The 21,876-nt window shown below is 48.5% G+C and overlaps 1 protein-coding gene across 1 annotated transcript in view; it reads right to left on the reverse strand.

Annotated features, from left to right (window-relative positions):
- Positions 1–21,876, reverse strand: part of LOC117814275 (zinc finger protein 609-like) — a gene marked incomplete at its 3' end in the record, with an annotated part of 37,096 nt that overhangs the window by 9,996 nt on the left and 5,224 nt on the right. The window contains 1 exon segment of the mRNA XM_034685502.1: positions 8,282–9,124. Within this exon segment, the coding sequence (XP_034541393.1) occupies positions 8,282–9,004 (723 nt within the window).

Here is a 21,876-nt window from a genome sequence, read left to right on the forward strand (position 1 = left end):
TAAAATCCTTTTGAACCCAAAAAGCCGTGATCGCAGAGATCGGCCGGTGTTTTGGTTTAAACGGCGACCCTGTTAACTGGAGACTCTCAGCCGGATGCATCCCTCATAAACCTCTTTAGACCATCATTAAATATCTGATGAGGATATTTTGAAATCTTAATAAAAACTAAACTAGTTTGCATTCCCAGAAACTCCCTCTGTGTTTCAACAGCTGTGTAAACTCCACAAACACTGACACGTTCAGCTGAAGGGCTCCAGTTTACAGGGTCACTTTTAAAACCGGAACACCGGGAGGAGAGACGCATTCACGGTGGGCTGAGAGAAGACTACTGTTACAAGCTGCTTGCAATGATCTTCTTGCATGGCACCATTAGACGTGTACAGCGTCACAGCTGTAATGGTTAAAGAGGACACAGTGCGGCCTCGCCTCCCTCACAGTTTGTGGTCACAGAGTTCAGAAACATCCTGAGCCCGCTCTGAAAGCAACATATTTCATTCACAGCCACAACTTCTACACTTTGACATCCTGGATCCAAACATCAGACTCATGGAGATAAAAGAAGCAAACAGACTAAAGGTGGTCTAAACGCTCTGACATGATGTGCATCATGTATCAGTGGAACGAAGCGCTCCTCCTCAGGTGAGGTCAGAGTTTACCTGCTTCTCAAAGTCACATGGCAGCGCTCCGTCCTCCCTGCAGACGCTCTCACAGGCCGGAGGAACATGGTGAGAACATGAGCCGCACGCCGGCTGTGCAGCTGATGGGTGAGGAGGGCTCAGCCTCTTTAAGAATAAAAAACATGGCCGCCAGGAATGCTGGGAAACCCCCCGAGGAGGGGGAGGGGTCTGATTTACACCTCCTCTATTGGCTGCAGAGTTTTAACCAAACACACAAACAGCTCTGGGAAACACGGACTCCCCCCCGCACTCCTCCTCCTTCTCCTCTCCATTCAGTCCGAGGTATTCATTACAACAACAAGCCACATTCCTTTCAAGGTCACTCACTCACTCGCTCAGAGAGAGAGAGAGAGAGAGAGAGAGAGAGAGAGAGAGCAAGAGAGAGAGAGAGAGCGAGAGCGAGAGCGAGAGCGAGAGCGAGAGCGAGAGAGAGAGAGAGCGAGATCCCTGACTCTGATCATCTGGTCAGAGAGGAGGTTACCCGAGGTCTGTTCAGCTCCTCTTACTCAGGACCTGAAGTTTCACACCTGAACTTCACAGAGAGCGTTCAGAGCGTGCACGAGGAAGGGGAGCATGCACGAGGAAGAGGAGCGTGCACGAGGAAGAGGAGCGTGCACGAGGATGAGGAGCGAGCACAAGGAAGAGGAGCGTGTACGAGGAAGGGGAGCGTGCACGAGGAAGAGGAGCGTGCACGAGGAAGAGGAGCATGCACGAGGGAAAGGGAAGCGAGCACAAGGAAGAGGAGAGCACATGAGGAAGAGGAGAGCACATGAGGAAGAGGAGCGAGCATGAGGAAGAGGAGCGAGCGCAAGGAAGGGGAGCGAGCACGAGGAAGGGGAGCGTGCACGAGGAAGGGGAGCGTGCACGAGGAAGGGGAGCGTGCACGAGGAAGAGGAGTGTGCATGAGGAAGGGGAGCGTGCATAAGGAAGGGGAGCGTGCATGAGGAAGGGGAGCGTGCACAAGGAAGAGGAGCGTGCACGAGGAAGAGGAGTGTGCATGAGGAAGGGGAGCGTGCATGAGGAAGGGGAGCGTGCACAAGGAAGGGGAGCGTGCACAAGGAAGAGGAGAGCACATGAGGAAGAGGAGAGCACATGAGGAAGAGGAGCGAGCGCAAGGAAGGGGAGCGAGCACGAGGAAGAGGAGCGTGCACGAGGAAGAGGAGTGTGCATGAGGAAGGGGAGCGTGCTTAAGGAAGGGGAGCGTGCACGAGGAAGGGGAGCGTGCACAAGGAAGAGGAGCGTGCACAAGGAAGAGGAGCGTGCACGAGGAAGGGGAGCGTGCACAAGGAAGAGGAGCGTGCACGAGGAAGAGGAGTGTGCATGAGGAAGGGGAGCGTGCACAAGGAAGAGGAGCGTGCACGAGGAAGAGGAGTGTGCATGAGGAAGAGGAGCGTGCACGAGGAAGAGGAGCGTGCACGAGGAAGAGGAGCGTGCACAAGGAAGAGGAGCGTGCACGAGGAAGGGGAGCGTGCATGAGGAAGGGGAGCGTACATGAGGAAGGGGAGCGTGCATGAGGAAGGGGAGCGTGCATGAGGAAGGGGAGCGTGCACGAGGAAGAGGAGCGTGCATGAGGAAGGGGAGCGTGCATGAGGAAGGGGAGCGTGCAGTGACGGCTCCTGAGTCATTATTCAATATTTGAAGGTTTGAAGTTTCATGAAGGAAAATAAAAGTCGAGTTAGTTGTGAGATTTTGTTTTGAGGCCGTATCGCCCGGCTCTACTTTCACACACGCTGACATGTTGAGAGTCACAGTGAAGGCTTGCAGACTGAGATAAGGACCCCTCAGTCCCTCTTCCAGCTGCCTGAACCCCATCAAACCCCCCAAGACACTTCTTCAAGGACCTCCTTCAGAGCTCACACCAACAAGAGCTTCCAAAACCCCTCCAGGACTCCTCTCCTCCTCTCCTCCTGTCCTCCTCTCCTCCTCTCCTCTCCTCCTCTCCTCTCCTCTCCTCCTCTCCTCTCCTCTCCTCTCCTCCTCTCCTCTCCTCCTCTCCTCCTCTCCTCCTCTCCTCTCCTCTCCTCCTCTCCTCTCCTCTCCTCTCCTCTCCTCTCCTCCTCTCCTCCTCTCCTCTCCTCCTCTCCTCCTCTCCTCTCCTCCTCTCCTCCTCTCAGGGAGCCCTCACCACCGTCACTAACACTCACAGGAATGTTAGAAATGAACAACAGAGAAGAAGTTATTTCTCCACAAGATGCCGAGACGATGAAACAACATCTGGGACGGAGGGGGGGAGAGGGACTTGGAGAGGAATCAGGTTGGAGGGAGGCCAGGACTCAGACCAGCAGAGAGACTGTGAGGTCTGACAGAAGAGAGGAAAACTACACCTCTCACATCAATCCTTTTCTTTTATTTAAGAGTCTTTAAGTGACGACCCAAAGAACACAGAGAGGAGGACCGCTCAGGTCTCAGAGAGTCTAACTGTTAATCATCATTTCAGCTTTCCTCTGACGGCGTTGGACCTCCTGCTGAGCGAACACGTAACCGCTCCAGGGTTCAGACACGTGACCCTTTTCTCTTCAGCGCGCTTCCAGGAAGATCAGGCTGCAGAGCCGAGGTGTCAGGGGCCCGTTAGCTCCTCACCCTGCTCCTCTTCATGTACTCTTCCAGAGAACGCACGCTCTCCTGCTGGCGTTTCCCAGAAATCACTGCGAGGGAGCCGAGCTGGTTGATCTCTGTCCTGACACAGACACGTCTTCAGACCTCTGCTCCTCGAGGATGGTGTTTAATCCACACGGCTGGAATAAAGTGCTCAAACACCGGAGTATCCAGAGAGAGGTGCACGTTTAGGAGGTTCACCTGAGCAGGATCTCATGCAACAAGCAGCATTCAGGTCAAATCACAGAGCGGGGGATATCTAAGTATTTTAGGATTTCACTTTCACCATTTTTCTGAACAAAGATGACTTAAAATATGACTTTTCACTGCCTTAGATTTATAGGATTATGATTAAATGACCCAGATCCTCAGATTTACAGATCTTAAACCTAAACTCTAACCGTCGAGCACACAGAGCCCGGAGTGGAAGGATAAACATTCGAACCTGACTGACACCAAACCGGACATGAAACCTTCTTTTAGAACAAAGATGGAGCTGATGGAAATATCCTCCGTCTCATAAATCGTCCCGTCTGTCCTTTCTGTAAAGCGTCCAACAGGAAGAGAGCTCTTCTCTCCTTTCCAGAGTCCTCTCTCTGTGTTTAGTCTCTGGTCCTCACAGACATCTGGTCCTGTCTGTTAGAGTAAACTCCAGCTTTGGGCTCGTTCTGCTGGAAACGTTGAACTCTGAACACTGAGACATTTTCACTGTCAGCTGACGGGAGTTTGGACTAAATCAAATTAAGATGCTTCAACACTTTCCATGACTGAACAATCCAAACAACCTTCAATGACTTCACCAAATCAATCAACAAGGAGCCTGTTGGACCTGGAATCAACAGATAGGATCTTATCCCTGAATCTGCACCTCCTTACACCTTGAATCTGCACGTCCTTACACCTTGAACCAGCCTTGAATCTGCACCTCCTTACACCTTGAACCAGCCTTGAATCTGCACCTCCTTACACCTTGAACCAGCCTTGAATCTGCACCTCCTTACACCTTGAATCTGCACGTCCTTACACCTTGAACCAGCCTTGAATCTGTACCTCCTTACACCTTGAACCAGCCTTGAATCTGTACCTCCTTACACCTTGAACCAGCCTTGAATCTGCACCTCCTTACACCTTGAACCAGCCTTGAATCTGTACCTCCTTACACCTTGAACCAGCCTTGAATCTGCACCTCCTCACACCTTGAACCAGCCTTGAATCTGTACCTCCTTACACCTTGAATCTGCACCTCCTTACACCTTGAACCAGCCTTGAATCTGTACCTCCTTACACCTTGAATCTGCACGTCCTTACACCTTGAACCAGCCTTGAATCTGTACCTCCTTACACCTTGAACCAGCCTTGAATCTGTACCTCCTTACACCTTGAACCAGCCTTGAATCTGCACCTCCTTACACCTTGAACCAGCCTTGAATCTGTACCTCCTTACACCTTGAACCAGCCTTGAATCTGCACCTCCTCACACCTTGAACCAGCCTTGAATCTGTACCTCCTCACACCTTGAACCAGCCTTGAATCTGTACCTCCTTACACCTTGAACCAGCCTTGAATCTGTACCTCCTCACACCTTGAACCAGCCTTGAATCTGTACCTCCTCACACCTTGAACCAGCCTTGAATCTGTACCTCCTCACACCTTGAACCAGCCTTGAATCTGTACCTCCTCACACCTTGAACCAGCCTTGAATCTGTACCTCCTCACACCTTGAACCAGCCTTGAATCTGCACCTCCTTACACCCTGAACCAGCCTTGAATCTGCACCCTGTTACACCTGTAATCAGCACCTTTTTAAACTTATATCTGCACCTAATAAAACCTTGAATCAGCATCTTGTTAAGCCATCTATCTGAACCTCAATACTCCTTGAACCTGCACCTGTTATAGAAACCTCTTTAATCTTTAGAGCTTGTCGTGCATGAACCTTGAATCATAGTTGGTCCTTGAATCATGATTGGTCCTTGAGTAATGGGCTAGTTAAACTTTAACCCTGGAGCAGCAGCTGAGTGAAGGAGGAAACGTTTGCTCAGAGGGATTCAGAGATGCTGAACTGAGGGTCAGATTAAATTTTTCCAGAAGCAGCTGGGGGGATGGACTGCTGCGATCTAAAACCAGGATCTGGGTTAGAATAGAGGACTGTAAATAGCTGGTTTCTGAATGGAGCTATTATTAGCTAGCTTGTTAAACATACACTTGGATAGCAGTGTGCAGTCATTAGACTGAGCTCAGATAAGCAGAGGTCAGACACACTGGATGAACCTTTGACTGAGAGACTAACAGGATAATAATTCAGTGAGGAGTTCATCATCTATTAACTATTGGACTCATGCAGCACGAGCTCATTTCATCCTCTGAGCTGTAGATTTAAGAACGTCTAGTACCGCTCACTCTAACCCAAGGTATGTACAGAAATAATTAAACAAGGCTCAGACTTGGATCCAGCTTGGGGCTCAGACTTGGATCCAGCTTGGGGCTCAGACTTGGATCCAGCTTGGGGCTCAGACTTGGATCCAGCTTGGGGCTCAGACTTGGATCCAGCTTGGGGCTCAGACTTGGATCCAGCTTGGGGCTCAGACTTGGATCCAGCTTGGGGCTCAGACTTGGTGTAAAGGCCCCAAAAATATTACAGAGAAAACCCCAATAATAAAGATACATCATAAAAATAATAAAAAGGGATCTAATCATAATTAATAATAAAATGTAAACATTAAAAAAATAATCATTGTAAAATATAATATTATAAAAATAATATAATAAAAAATACAGTAATAAAATATATATATTTATAATCAAAAATATATTATAATAATAATGGAAAATATTCAATAACAACAATAAAATAATAACACTATAATCATTAATAATAATAAAATATAAAAATATAAAAATATAATAATAAAAAATTGTATATAATAAAAATATATATACACAATACTAATACTAATAACAAAAGTAATAATAATACAATAATAATTAGTATAATTAGGAATAATATATATATATCATTATAAAAATACTAATCCAAAAATATATAATACTAAATGATAATAATATAATATAGTAATAAATTAACAAATATAAATAATCATAAAAATATATTAATAAGTAAATGAATAAATAAGAAGTTTAAAGCAGCAGAATGAAACCCAGCCTTCACCCACAGCTCAGGAATCAGGCTGACAGCACAGAGTGTTCATATCCCTGACTCAGAGACCTGAGAGGTTCTTTTATTACAGCTGAAGCAGATTTCTGTCAATGAGATAGAAGACCGTTTAAAGGTTTTAGCAGCTGAGCCATTAGGAGGTCAGTGACCTCTGACACCAGCGTTCAGAGGTGACGGCGGTAAAGTCTGAGTGACGGACGGAGGAGGTCGGCCAGCTGGAGGGAGGAAACGCGGCGGCGGCGGCACAGTGCTGGAACTTGGCAGCCGAGCAGCAGAGAGCTGGATAACAGACAGCTCTGAGCGGCTGATCGCTGCGGGCCAGCAGGAGCGTTTGGCAGGCTGCAAACCTCGACGCTGAGCTAAATTTATAAAGGAGGAAAGCTGGGCTCAAACACAGCTGTGGAGGAGATACGAGCTGAACGCTGAGCTGCTGACAGCTCCACAGAAAATATCAAGAACCTGTGATTCCATCAGAGGATGATTTCCTCCTCTCTTACTTTCACTTTAAGAATCCATCAAACACTTTATTCCTCTTTAGAAGAGGAGATATTCCACTGACACAACACCTTCTGTTTTATCTGAGCAGTAAATGAAAATGTTAAAACACAGAGTGGTCAGCCGGTCTCTCCTCTGTGTGGTTACAGAGAGGTTCAGCAGGGTTTACAGTCACCAGCTAACACAGAGAGAGAGAGAGAGGTTCAGCAGGGTTTACAGTCACCAGCTAACACAGAGAGAGAGAGAGAGGTTCAGCAGGGTTTACAGTCACCAGCTAACACAGAGAGAGAGAGAGAGAGAGAGGTTCAGCAGGGTTTACAGTCACCAGCTAACAGAGAGAGAGAGAGAGAGAGAGGTTCAGCAGGGTTTACAGTCACCAGCTAACACACAGAGAGAGAGAGAGAGGTTCAGCAGGGTTTACAGTCACCAGCTAACACAGAGAGAGAGAGAGAGAGAGGTTCAGCAGGGTTTACAGTCACCAGCTAACACACAGAGAGAGAGAGAGAGGTTCAGCAGGGTTTACAGTCACCAGCTAACACACAGAGAGAGAGAGAGAGAGAGAGAGAGAGAGGTTCAGCAGGGTTTACAGTCACCAGCTAACACAGAGAGAGAGAGAGAGAGAGAGAGAGAGAGAGGTTCAGCAGGGTCTACAGTCACCAGCTAACACAGAGAGAGAGAGAGAGAGAGAGAGAGAGAGAGAGGTTCAGCAGGGTCTACAGTCACCAGCTAACACACACACAGAGAGAGAGAGAGAGAGAGGTTCAGCAGGGTTTACAGTCACCAGCTAACACACAGACAGAGACAGGTTCAGACTTAACTCAGACCCAGAAGAGTTTCCTCACATCAACAACTCTGTGACTAAACAACAACAAACAACAGAGAGGAGTCAAAGACAACAAGAGAGGGGGAGGGGAACATGCACCAACCATGATCAGACCAGGAACCAGTCCTACAAAGACCCGGGTTGCCCGGTCCACCAGCCTGTCACCTTAGTGCCCCTCAGCAGAGCCCACCTCAGCAGAGCCCCCCTCAGCAGAGCCCCCCTCAGCAGAGCCCACCTCAGCAGAGCCCACCTCAGCAGAGCCCCCCTCAGCAGAGCCCACCTCAGCAGAGCCCCCCTCAGCAGAGCCCACCTCAGCAGAGCCCACCTCAGCACAGACCCCACCTCAGCAGACCCCACCTCAGCACAGACCCCACCTCAGCACAGACCCCACCTCAGCAGAGCCCACCTCAGCAGAGCTCCCCTCAGCAGAGCCCCCCTCAGCAGAGCCCCCCTCAGCAGAGCCCCCCTCAGTGAGAGTGGGGGACATGGTAAATAGAACAGGGACTTCCTCTTACCTTCACACTGACCACCTTCTTCAGATTTCTGCATTCACCGTTATCCACTTCCTCTGGCTCTGTTGCCATAGCGACAGGCTGGCCAATCCCTGCAGAGTCCAGTGCCATATTCCCGAGCTGCTCGGCAGCAGCTAGTTCGGGGTTTTGTTGACCCTCAAAGGGTCCGCTGCGAGGGGCCCCCAGCGGCAGGACGGGGGCCACAGCCTCCTTCTCGGAGTTGGCCGCTCCCGTTCCCTCCATCTTCTCCTTCTTGGTTTTCCCCGACGCCCCGTCTTTGTCCTTCTTCACGCTGGGGAGGTTACGGGAGGGTTTACTGGACTTGTCAGTTCCTTTAGTGGGGGTAGAGTTGGGGTTCTGGGGGGGCGGGTCACTAGGGGCCCGACCCTGAACCTCCTTCTTGGCTCCGTCTGGGACGGGGGCCTTGGCGCTCTCCTTAGAGTTTTTACTACGTTTAGATTTTGATTTGCTCTCTTTGCCCTGCGCGGCCGATACCGGACTCACAAACTTGATGTTGTCCGGTAACGCGGCCACGGCGCTGGGGGGGGCGGCCATGCCCCCTCCTTCCTTACTGCTCGACATCTCTAGTTTGTCCTTCTCCAAGTCTGCGTCCAGGTCAATGATCAGATTTCCAACACCTATATCCCACTCATCGCCGCTGTCGTACGTGTCCACCGCGTTGGAGTCCACACCTTTCCCGCCTGCAGGGCCGCTGCTGAGGGACATCTTAGTAGGAGCGTCCCGGAGCGCCGCAGGAGGGCCACAGGAGGGCCGCGCTCCTCCCTGCCGCAGGACGCCTCCTCAGGGCAGGACCCCGCGCCTCCTCCCTGCTCCCCACATCTCCTCCTGCAGGAAGAAGAAGAAGAAGAAGAGAGAGGGTCAGACTGAGGGACGACAGAGACTCTCTGACTTACAGAGGAGGGAGGAACAGTTCACACACACAGTCAGATATATGCTTTTTGTTTCTGTAGGAAAATATCATTTAGGAGGAAAAGAACGGATTGTTTTTAACATAACTGGACCTCCACTCTCAGTCTTTATAATCACCTTAAACCTGAACATTCATAAACAACAGCACAACGAATAATAAACACATCAGGAGCGTCTGACGTTCAGTTTCCACATTCACACTGACTGCAGGAAACACACACACTGAGGTCAGACAGCAGCGGGGCACACTTCAGACTCTTCTCTTGTTTTGAAGCGTTTCCTGTTTCCTATTTTAAAGCTCTGTTTAAATATAAATGTGTAAAGTGTGTAGATAAAGAGGGTAACATCAGTGTGAGTGTCTCTGACTCAGTGTGTGTTGGTGTTTCAGCTCCTGCAGACTCTGTTTGTTGTCATCAGACGGCGGCTCTGCTGGTTGGGTGTCTCCTGGGGACAGACGGGTAAAGTGGGCGGAGGACATTAACTGCTCCGACATAAAGGCCGTATTGACTAGGATCACAGTCCGTCACTGGGAGACTGTTTCCAGAATGAGGGAGCAGACACATCCTCCTCTACGGCCTCCTTCAGGCCCTTATCATATGAAAGGAGCAGCGTGACCTCTGACCTCCTCTGACAATGTGGGGCTGCTGGCAGAGGCATGGGAGCGGACAGGGGGGGCGGGGGGTTTGATGTTAACAGGCGACACACTGAATGACTCGACACTGATGCTAATTGAGGATTTGATTAACATAGTAAGAAGCTAACATGAGACAACAGTGAAAACTAAACGTGCTTCATGTACGTGTGCTCTCAGGTCCTCCTCCCTCCTGACTCTTCAGACCAGACTCTGACCCTGAGAGGAAGGAGCCTTACTTAACCCCTCAACAGCTCAGCCCAGCCAATCAGTGGTCCTGACCCCGCTCAGCCTGAGCCTGAGCGGCTGAGGGAGTAGATGGTCAAACAGGGGCGTGAGGGGTGAGGGGTCACAGGTTTAGTGCTAATCCTGCAGCTACTAACACGACTAGAACGCCCAGTCACAACAGACAGTGAACACACCACAAACAGAGACCGGGTGCCATGTTTGGATCAGGGAACAGGTCTCACTGTTACAAGCTCTACTTCGTATCTTAAAGACCTCATAGTGCCCTCTTACCCCTCTAGACCACTACAGTCCAACATGCAGGCCTGCTCATCGTACCTAAAGTCTCTAAAAGTAGTATGGGAGGTAGAGCCTTCAGTTATCAGGCCCCTCTCCTTTGGAATCATCTACCAGTCAGGGTCCGGGAGGCAGACACCCTCTCTACTTTTAAGAGTAGGCTTCAAACTTTCCTTTTTGATAAAGCTTATAGTTAGAGCTGGATCAGGCTTGGACCAGGTCTTAGTTATGCTGCTATAGGCTTAGACTAACACACTGGGATCCTGTCTTTCCCTCTCTCTCCTCTCTCTGCCTGTCTCTCACTTTAACTCTTCCTGTCCCATTAAAGTTACTAACCATAGACCTTTCTGGAGTCCCTGAGCTCCCTTGTCTCGTAGGTTCCTCTGGATCTCTGCTGCTGTGGACGTGGTCCAGACTCCAGCTGCTACAACTACTACTATCCGTCTCCCCACTATCATCTCTCTCTCTCTTCATCTCCCTCTATCCCTCTCTCCAACACGGTCTCAGATTCAGATGTGTGTCTAACATGAGTCTGGTCCTGCTGGAGGTTTCTGCCTGTTAAAGGAACTTTGTCCTTGCCACTGGAACTTTCTTTGGAGGTGATCCAGGACGTCCTGACCTGCAGACCCGTCCTGTCCTGTCTGAGGGAAACTTGGCGCGCTCAACACAACGGAGCCAGCGAGCGTCTTCTGACCGGGCCCGGCTATAAACTCCCAGTCAGGGCGAGTCCTCGCTGGGTTATTAACACGATGTTGGCGCTGCAGGAGATTTACAGGAAGCCATGCTGAGCTGCAGGAAGAGGGAGACTCGGGCTGAGAGAGTGCTGCTGGTCTGGCTCCGTGAGGGGGGACTGATGGGAAACCGTCTCTGTGTGGGAACAATGGTTTACTTCTCTGGTTTCAGTGGTGGATGTGCTTTTACTGAGGCTGTCACCATGGGCCTGTTCCGCCAGACGCCAAAGCCTGCTGACACCTGATTGGTCGATATAACAGACTTTACAACAACCCGGAGTACAGAGTCTACACATCTCTGAGCGAATACAGCGCTATCAACTTCCTGCAGTTACTCTTTAGCAGAGAGGGACGGCTGTTATCTCATGAAGGGTTGTAGAAGCTCATGACCTGCTCACACCGCCACCTTTCTCCTGCAGGTCAAAGGTCACCCGGGTCTGCTTTATGAGAGGTCAAAGGTCAGGGTTACAGGAACAGTGCGTCACGTCTCAGCCCCGGGAGAAGAGACTGTTGGTCATTTTTAAATCCAGTCACTGACGGGATGTTTGGAGGCAGAGATGCGCTCTCTGTGTCTGATTCAGGACTAAATACTGACCGGACTGTCTGGGTCCAGGTCTGCCAAACTGGCCTCGTTTCACCCTCCAGTCGTCCTGAAACCACTTTTAACTTTTTGTTTTCAGTGGGCAGTAAATCCTATAATCCACTGACCACTCTCCCCGCTGCAGCCGCCTGTCGGGTGTTTACACGGCGCCTCCACATGGAGTCTGCTGGCTGCTACCTGAACACGGTCTCTGTGCCAAAGACCGGGTTCAGGTTTACAGCGTGCCGCGCAGGAGGATCATAAACAGCTGAAGAACTCCATGAACAGAGATGACGAGACTCTATAAATACTAAATACCTCCTCTGTGGTTTTATACGCTGTAATAAACGTCTGCGTGTGGTTAAATCATCTGCAGGAGGAGGAGGAGGAGGAGGAGGAGGAGGAAGAGGAAGAGGAGGAGGAGGAGGAAGAGGAAGAGGAGGAGGAGGAAGAGGAGGAGGAAGGAGGAGGAAGAGGAAGAGGAAGGAGGAGAAGGAGGAGGAGGAAGGAGGAAGAGGAGGAGGAGGAGGAGGAGGAAGAGGAAGAGGAAGGAGGAGAAGGAGGAGGAGGAAGGAGGAAGAGGAGGAGGAGGAGGAAGAGGAGGAGGGAGGAGTCAGAGGAAGGAGGAAGAGGAGGAGGGAGGAGGAAGAGGAGGAGGGAGGAGTCAGAGGAAGAGGAAGAGGAGGAGGAAGGAGGAGGAGGAGGAGGAAGAGGAGGAGGAAGGAGGAGAAGGAGGAGGAGGAGGAGGAAGGAGGAAGAGGAGGAGGAGGAGGAGGAGGAAGGAGGAGGAGGAGGAGGAGGAGGAGGAAGAGGAGGAGGAAGAGGAGGAGGAGGAGGAAGGAGGAGGAGGAAGAGGAGGAGGGAGGAGGAAGAGGAGGAGGAGGAGGAGGGAGGAGGAAGGAGGAGGGAGGAGGAAGTGGAGGAGGGAGGAGGAAGAGGAGGAGGGAGGAGTCAGAGGAAGGAGGAAGAGGAAGAAGCTGGAACACAGCTGCAGCAGATTCACAGACGTCTTTTCAAAAACAACAGTTGAAGTATTTTAGATGTGTCTATATTTATATGTTACTGCTGTAGCAGAGAGTTATTAGATTGATAACTTCTTCATGTATGACACTAACAGGAGACACCACTAACATCCCTCTGAGGAGAACACAGCTGGGGAAGGACCAGGATTTCTTTGGCCTTCTCCGGACTTCACTGAATCAACACGTGAGAGGAGATAAGCGCGAGTAGCAAAGACGTTTCAACACGGCTTTAAAATCCTTTGACACTACACCACCAGACCAGTAGAGGGCAGTAAAACAGAGACGAATGCCATTCATCACAGATGGAAAAAACAATGACTGTGAATGGTTTTTGGAAAATAAAAATAAAATAATAAAATAAAATAAATTTGAAATTAAATTAAAAAAAAAAAAAAAATTAAGATTTTTTTTTTTTTGGAAAAAAAGAATGAATTTTTTTTTTTTTTTTAATTAACAAAAAAAAAATGACAAAAAAAAATGACTAAAAAAGATTGACAAAAAAGTTGACCTGGAGCCTGTCGAAAAAATAAATTTTCCTCAAATTTGAAATTGTGCTCCAAAAGCAGAAAAAAGTGAATATTTTGCGCCTGCATTTAAAAACATGGAAAAAGCAAAGAATGAATCAACACAACAGTTAGCCTGTTAGCATGAAGAGACTCAGCTGGTCTGTTTTAGATGGTGCTATATTTCATCACAGATGGATTCACTGAATCAACACGTGAGAGGAGATAAGCGCGAGTAGCAAAGACGTTTCAACACGGCTTTAAAATCCTTTTGAACTCAAAAAGCCGTGATCGCAGAGATCGGACGGTGTTTTGGTTTAAACAGCGACCCTGTTAACTGGAGACTCTCAGCCGGATGCATCCCTCATAAACGTTGACAAAAGAAAAATTGACAAAAAAAAGAAATTGACAAAAAAAAATTTTTACTAAAAAAAATTTGACAAAGAAAGATTTGAAAAAAAAAAATTTTGAAAAAAATTTTTGACAAAAATTTTTTTGACAAAAAATGTTTTGACAAAAAAAATTTGACAGAAAAATTTGACAAAAAAAAATTGACACAAAAAAGAAATTGACAAAAAAAAAAATTTTACTAAAAAAAATTTGACAAAGAAAAATTTGAAAAAAAAATTTGACAAAAAATGTTTTGACAAAAAACAATTTGACAGAAAAATTTGACAAAAAAAAATTGACAAAAAAGTTGATCCAGAGCCTGTCGAAAAAAATAATTTTCCTCAAATTTGAAATTTTGCTCCAAAAGCAGAAAAACCTGCGCCTACTGTTATAAACATGTAAAAAGCAAAGAATGAATCAACACGTGAGAGGAGATAAGCGCGAGTAGCAAAGACGTTTCAACACGGCTTTAAAATCCTTTTGAACTCAAAAAGCCGTGATCGCAGAGATCGGCCGGTGTTTTGGTTTAAACGGCGACCCTGTTAACTGGAGACTCTCAGCCGGATGCATCCCTCATAAACGTCTTTAGACCATCATTAAATATCTGATGAGGATATTTTGAAATCTTAATAAAAACTAAACTAGTTTGCATTCCCAGGAACTCCCTCTGTGTTTCAACAGCTGTGTAAACTCCACAAACACTGACACGTTCAGCTGAAGGGCTCCAGTTTACAGGGTCACTTTTCAAGCCGGAACACCCGGAGGAGCGACACGTTCACGGTGGGCTGAGAGAAGACTACTGTTACAAGCTGCTAAATCAAGAGAATCACAGCTTCTTCTTTTGAAAAGTACACACACATACAAACAAGATAGAACAAATAAAAACTAATGAAAGAAAGAGAAATCAAGAGAATCACAGATGTGTGTGATGTTATTGTGGACGGAGGGAGGAATAAATACACTGAGGTTAATCTACCAATCAGACACGTTCAGCATTGCAGGCCCCGCCCCCTGAAAGTCCTGGGGCTTTTTGAAAGGTACTACCCCCCTAGCAGGGGCTTTTTAAGGGGGAGACTATCTACCCTGAACTAAATTTAGACCCTGGGTCCACAGTCCAAACACACGTAGTTCAGGGGTAAAGTTCCTGCGGTCACAACACGCCTTTAAACAGTGAAAATGTTCTCCTGTTGATGTTTGAGTGAAAGGAAAGTTCCTGAAAACACCCGAGCATGACCGTCCCGAGTTTATCTGGAACATGTCAGGATGTTTAGGATGAGGTCTGACTGCTTTGCTTGAACTTCTTACATGTGTTTAATGAACTTTAAGAAGCTTCAGCATCAGGCTGAGGTCACACAGAGACAACAGGAGCTGAAGAAGAGGAGACCTGCTGCAGCACATTTTCATGTTCTGTCAGCTGTTCAATCTCAGCTCTGCAGCTTTCAGGCAAAGACATTAACAACAAACTGCAGCATCAGTGTGTATCTGTCAGCACTGAGACCCAGTCAATCACACACAGACACACTCCACAGCAGCAGCTCCAGCATGCATCTGTTTACAGAGGAGACCTGGAGGCTGCAGGAAGTGAAAGCTGAGCCATCATCATCATCACGCCCGCTCTGAAGGGAAGGCTCCACATTAAAGAGGAAATCTTTCATTCTGTGGATTCCTTTTCTCTCGACACAAACACAGCCAACCTTCACACGCTGCGAGCTCTGTCACGCAGCTGTGTGTGTGCCAGAACTGGAAACACCCGCATCCTGTGTCAGAGCGCGGCGCAGAGATGAGGCTGCGATAAGAGCCGTGTAGAGTTCAGTCAAACGCACGAGGAGAGGAAATCAGACTTAATGAAAATGTGAAAACGCTACGCCGCTGCAGGTCGCACAGTTTTACTTTCACGCTCTTTACACCGCGAGGAGACGCCTCGTAACACGAAACCTCGCCAGGCGTGACAACAACAGAAACCCACAGACTCCTCCAGCAGGGACACAATGAGAGCTCTAATGTACGAGCCCCAGAGCCTTCAGGAAACGCTGTCTCAGTGTTCTCTGGGTCTGGATCTCTGTCACAAACAGCTGCTGGGTCCAAAACAAGACGTCAGCGTGGCCTTCAGTCTGTCTGAACCAAAGCAGTTTAACCTTTTAATCATGTTTTAACTCATTAAACATTTGTGACAGGATCACTTTCTAACTCTCTTCCTTTCACTGCAGCACAGTCAGGGAGGAGACTGTGTGGAAGTCGAGGGTGCAAATCCGCGTATGAAGCTTGAACTCTGCAGAAAAGCTGCAGAACTTTCTCTGAGCGCAGATTCACAGGAAAGCCGAGCGTGCAGATTTTTGCATCAGGACTGGAGCAGAGCGAGGACTGCTGGTTTCAGCAGCATCCATCACCCTCTCTCTCTCTCTCTCTCTCTCCTACAGAGGACACTTCGTCGTATTGATTACTCAGCAGGTGTAGCTCCAGCAGAACGCCGCCACACGCTCTGCTGTGAGGTGTGGGTTGAAGGCCACATGCTATAATCATGATGAGGCTTTCTAAAGCACACAAACACAACCTGCTTCATCAGAGAGCAGACATGTGACTGTGACCTGACTCTCCAACACGCCACGTTAGAATGATGGTGTTTGTACTCAGTGTGTCTGTGACTGAAAGTTATCTTCAAAGATGATCAATCTGCAGATTTTAGTCTTTGTTGTTTCAAGATTTTCAAACTTGAATGAAGTCTCAAGTGAGCACGAACACTGAACATGACAATTCCACCAGATCTATCTCTGCTCTGTCACAACACCAGATCTGATCGGTTTCTATTCTAGTCAGTGTGTTAACTTCCACTGGATCCGCTCCGTTGCGTTCCGGCTGCGTCTCCAGCAGGTCGGAGTCCTCTGGATCAGATCCACAAGACTTCTATTTGTGCCGGATGCCGGAGCACGACGCATCAATCTCAACAGAGCAGATGGAGCGGGACAGGAAGTCAGGTTTCACCAAAACCAAAAGTAAAACATCCGGTTAATTTTCAGAATCAAACACTCTGTGTTATCACCAGATCGTATTTCACTTAACTACAACAACAAACCAAAGTCATGATGAGCGGAGCCAGGCCTGGAGTCAACAGGTCAGAGGTTTTCAGAGGACCAGAAAGACAACATGGATGAGGAGAGGAGGAGGAGGAGAATCCTTGATTCAGGGATTACAGAAGGGGAAACCTCGGTCACATGACTCCAGCTGTCCGGAGGTCCTGAACCGTGCTGCGGTCTGAAAAGCACGGAGCAGGACCGGACCCTGATCTGGTGTAGGTCTGAACCGAGGGAAGCAGAAAGGACTAGGGCAGGGGTTCCCAAAGTGTGGGTCGGGACCCCCTAGGGGGTCAGGCGAGGTCTTCCAGAATGTTTCTAAAAATATTTATTATTATTCATTTTTGTGTATTTACCTTATTTGCTTATGTTTATCTTCCTTTTTGTTTGTAATTTTTTTAATGTATGTATTTGTTCTTCTCTTTGTTGGTTTAGTGTTACTGATATATCATTTATTAACTTGTGGTGAACATATAAAATATCTAACCTTGAAATCAAACCTTGTAAATCTAAAGTGTAATGAGTTTTCTGTCTTTCTTTGTCTCCAGATGAATCCTAAGTTTAGAGTTAGTGAACAGTTAATGATCTAAAGCATCAGGAGCAGCAGGTTCATTCAGAACACACAGGAAACACAGACATGCTCAGATAGGGAGGGTCACTTTCTGCAGACCAGCTAACTGTACCCACATTAAATCACTCTGAGGGACAGGGGGGGGTCATGAGTCTGTGGCACCTTTATTTTGGAGTCACAGGGCTGAAGAGTTTGGGAACCCCTGCTGTAGGGGACAGGCTGCTCAGATGCTCTCTGCTCTGGTGATGACGATCTGTTAACTCAGCTGAACCTCTTTCTAACTTTGACTCTGAGCAGGACGCTCTCCCTCTCTCTCTCCCTGACATGATGTGTACTCAAGAGGACGAGTGAGGAGAGGATCCAACTTTAGGTCCCCGGGAAAACTTCGCATGCACCTTTAACCCAGAGTCAGCTCTGAGTTTCCTCTGTGGAGTGAAACCAACAGCAGACCCTGCTGTGTCTACGAGGAGAGAGGTCACTGATAATAAATGAGTGTAGCAGAGAGAATGTGGAGGCCATCATCACCTCCTACAGCCCTCCTCTCCTCCACCCGGCCCGCTCTTTATCTGTTATCAGTCTCAGAGGCGGAGTTCAGCCAGCGGTCAGGAGGCACGGCAGCTGAAGTGGAGCTGCACCCCCGGCCCCTTATCTCCCGCTCCCTCCCTCGTGTCGCAGAGGAAACACCGATTATCAAAGAGCGCGCAGGTGGAGACCGCAAACCACGGACTACAGAGGACGCCCCGTGTGTCTGTAAGAGCTTCATCTCCACCTGTGTACTGAAGAGGCCTCCACATCACACCTCAGATATAGAAGCAATCAAACAACCCACAGAGATCTGTCCCTTTAACAACACTTTAATGCTCCTTAGCTAGCAGACTGACACAAACACTACAGACTGACCACTACAGACTGAACACTACAGACTGACCACTACAGGCTGAACCACTACAGACTGACACAAACACTACAGACTGACCACTACAGACTGACACAAACACTACAGACTGACCACTACAGGCTGAACCACTACAGACTGACACAAACACTACAGACTGAACACTACAGACTGAACACTACAGGCTGACCACTACAGGCTGACCACTACAGACTGAACACTACAGACTGAATACTACAGACTGAACACTACAGACTGACAAACACTACAGACTGACACAAACACTACAGACTGACACAAACACTACAGACTGAACACTACAGGCTGAACACTACAGGTTGACCACTACAGGCTGACCACTACAGACTGAACACTACAGACTGAATACTACAGACTGAACACTACAGACTGACACAAACACTACAGGCTGAACACTACAGGCTGAACACTACAGGCTGAACACTACAGGCTGAACACTACAGGCTGAACACTACAGACTGAACACTACAGACTGAACACTACAGACTGAACACTACAGACTGAACACTACAGGCTGAACACTACAGACTGAACACTACAGACTGAACACTACAGGCTGAACACTACAGGCTGAACACTACAGACTGAACACTACAGACTGAACACTACAGACTGAACACTACAGGCTGAACACTACAGGCTGAACACTACAGGCTGAACACTACAGGCTGAACACAAACACTACAGGCTGAACACTTGGTGCATTCTGGGCTGTGATCAAACCCATGACATAGACCATCATATCAGATCCATGAAGGTCTTGACACGTGAAGCTTAGGGGTGGGGATTGATAAGATTTGATCAATGTCAATGGCATTATGTTGGAATGAGCTGCTCTTCATTGGTGATTAAAAAGGTGTGTGTTATGTAAACTCTGCAGTCTCTGTGAGAACATGATGAGCCTTGGAGAGAGTCAGAGGAGTGAAACCAGCAGGAACAGCCTCTGCTCTTTATGAGAAGTTACTCTTATTGACTGCAGTGCTTTAAGAAACGTCACATTCTGAACTTTAATTCAACAACAACAGCTTTATGGTTGAACACCAGCAGACTCCGACATGCTGGCTTCAGCTTCTGTGTGGTGTGTTTATACGATGCAGAGGACTGCAGGTTAGACTGTCCCTCAGGAGTCAGTGAGATTATGTAACTCTGTGTCCCACAAATATGGATCAGACTTTCACACATCAGGTTCAGCTCCTGGTCTGATTGAAACTCAGCAGACCGCCTCATGTCTCTCTGATCCCTCCTGACTGTCAGGTAACTCTCTGAGTCCCTCTGAGTCCTCCAGCACGGAGGATCCTCCAGGCTGTGTGTGGCAGAGCGCGGAGCGGGCGGGTGGGCTGCTGGGGGTGACGGCGGGTCATGTAGCTCAGCGGTGCTCTCTTCCTGTCTGGTCGCCCCCCCCCAGGAGGAGCAGACAGATTGGCTCATTTCAGCTTCCTGTCTGTGGATCTCCTGCAGGGCGGACCGGCTCAGCGGGCCTGGAGTCCGTCAAACACACACACACATGGGTCTACACTGCACAGGATAAGTGTGTGTCCACAGCTGGTGGTGTCAGCTTCACTCATGGTTAGTGCTCATGAGGGCGGTTCACATCAGAACCTTAAACTGTGAAGAAGTGAGATTCTTTAGATCCAAAGGCTCCACTTCAGATGACTGGTCACTCCACAGACTGTATAAATATGGACGTAGTCTCCGTGACGTCACCCGAGCGATTGTAAGGTAAAGAGGCGGGGCTTTGAGCCTCCTCGCCAACAGCTAGAGTGTTCCCGCCTGTCAGTCAAGTCAGCTGTGCCTCTCATTGGAAGACAGGTTTCAACACTTCCACATTGGACTCATATTTTTAGACCAGAGGTTGCCGCTTGGTCCACACCGATATCCAGACTACTAAAGGGTTCATCAGCCCTCAGGACGGGAGGTTTTAAAACACACCTGGACCTGGGTCAGTCTGGAAAGTCTGGGATCCCTCGGCAGCAGTCCACCAGGGCGAGCTGCTGCTTGTAGCGTCTGCCTCAACCTTTATGTGGGTGTTTCTGTGACGCAGCAGCGTGGCGTGTGTGTTTCTGAATCTCACACCTCTACACACGTGTCTCCAGCTAATGTTTTCTTCTTCTTTTGCCTTTAAATGTGGTTAGCAAACAGCTTTAAGACGCTCTATCGCCGCCGTCTGGCGGGAAGACTGTATTACACCCAGGCACCGGGGAAAAGGATGAAACATTGTACTTTTAAAACGCCCGTCCTTATCACTCATCAGGTCTTTAACCCGGACTGACAGAGGTCAATCTAACTTGTATCACTAACTTCGTCTGCTGCCGACCTCTGAGTCTCTGCTAGCTGTGTTTTCTGAACGCAGCACGGTTCAGGACCTCCGGACAGCTGGAGTCATGTGACCAAGGTTTCCCTGCTGTAATCCCTGAATCAAGGATTCTCCTCCTCCTCTTTCTGGTCTGGTCCTCTGAAAACCTCTGACCTGTTGACTCCAGGCCTGGCTCCGCTCAGCATGACTTTGGTTTGTTGTTGTAGTTAAGTGAAATACGATCTGGTGATAACACAGAGTGTTTGATTCTGAAGAGGACTCCGACGTGCCGGATCAGAGACCCAGCGGAACACAACGGAGCGGATCCAGTGGAAGTTAACACATTAACTAGAATAGAAACCTATCAGATCCGGAGCTGTGAAGGATCTGGTGGACTCCAGTCTGCCCCCCGATCAGTTCTGACTAAGTGTCAGAACGGACGTATGAAGGGGATGGTTTTTTCAAACTACAAAGAACAGAGGAGGCGAGTTCAACACGTCCACAGAGAGAAAACAAGAGTGACAAATCCACTGAGCCCGCACAGCCATGTGTCACAGGGTGTTTTCAACTGGAGGGTCAGAAACTCCCTCCTCTGTCTGTGGATGACGGAGGAGCAGTAACACCCTTCCCTTCAGTACTCCTAAACTCTCTCCATCCATCAGAGAAACCTCCACAGTGCCAGACTGTGACGACAGGCTGAGGGACGGTTGGCGTGACAGGATAAGTGATCTCATCAAACATTCATCGGAGATTGAAGCAGCTCACACTTTCACCTCTTTCTATTCTTCTTTTTCTCACAGGAGGAGTCCAACCATCAACCCATGAGAGAGAGAGAGATCTGATTGGACATCATCAGATAAGAGACCAATCAGACACACTGAAGTCTCTCTCAGGATTTTTGGTGCACCTCCTCTGAGGTCACATGAAAAACCTCAGGCAACCATCTCAGACTTTTAGTGGTTCACCACATTGTTTACATGTTTCAGACCTCTGAGCAGGAGAACATCTCCAGAACATCTCCAGAACTCTGCGTTTCCTTTCACTGTTCTCCTCCAGGGATTCCTCACGGTCACACTTTCACTGCTCTTAGTGCGAGATCTAACCAACCTGATTAACGACCCTGTCTACACGACTCTGAACCAAGAGGTCTGATTAAGATGAGTCAGAGTATTTAATCTGAATAAAACTTTACTATAATAAATATACAACCTGATTCAAAGAGGGTGGGACACTGTGGTGATGTTTGCAGATCATTCTAACCCCCCTAATCCAGGATGGAGCTTCTGATACACGTCCTGTCCTGAGGGTGGCCCCGTGCATCTCGTGCCCCTTGCGCCACAAGATCTCGCCATGCAAGAGGCCGGTTCTTCAAAACCAACACTGAGCTGCTCCTCTAAAGACACGACAAACCCTAAAGCCTGCT

Source organism: Notolabrus celidotus, chromosome 6 (genome assembly GCF_009762535.1).
Source record: "Notolabrus celidotus isolate fNotCel1 chromosome 6, fNotCel1.pri, whole genome shotgun sequence".
NCBI classification, from domain to species: domain Eukaryota; kingdom Metazoa; phylum Chordata; class Actinopteri; order Labriformes; family Labridae; genus Notolabrus; species Notolabrus celidotus.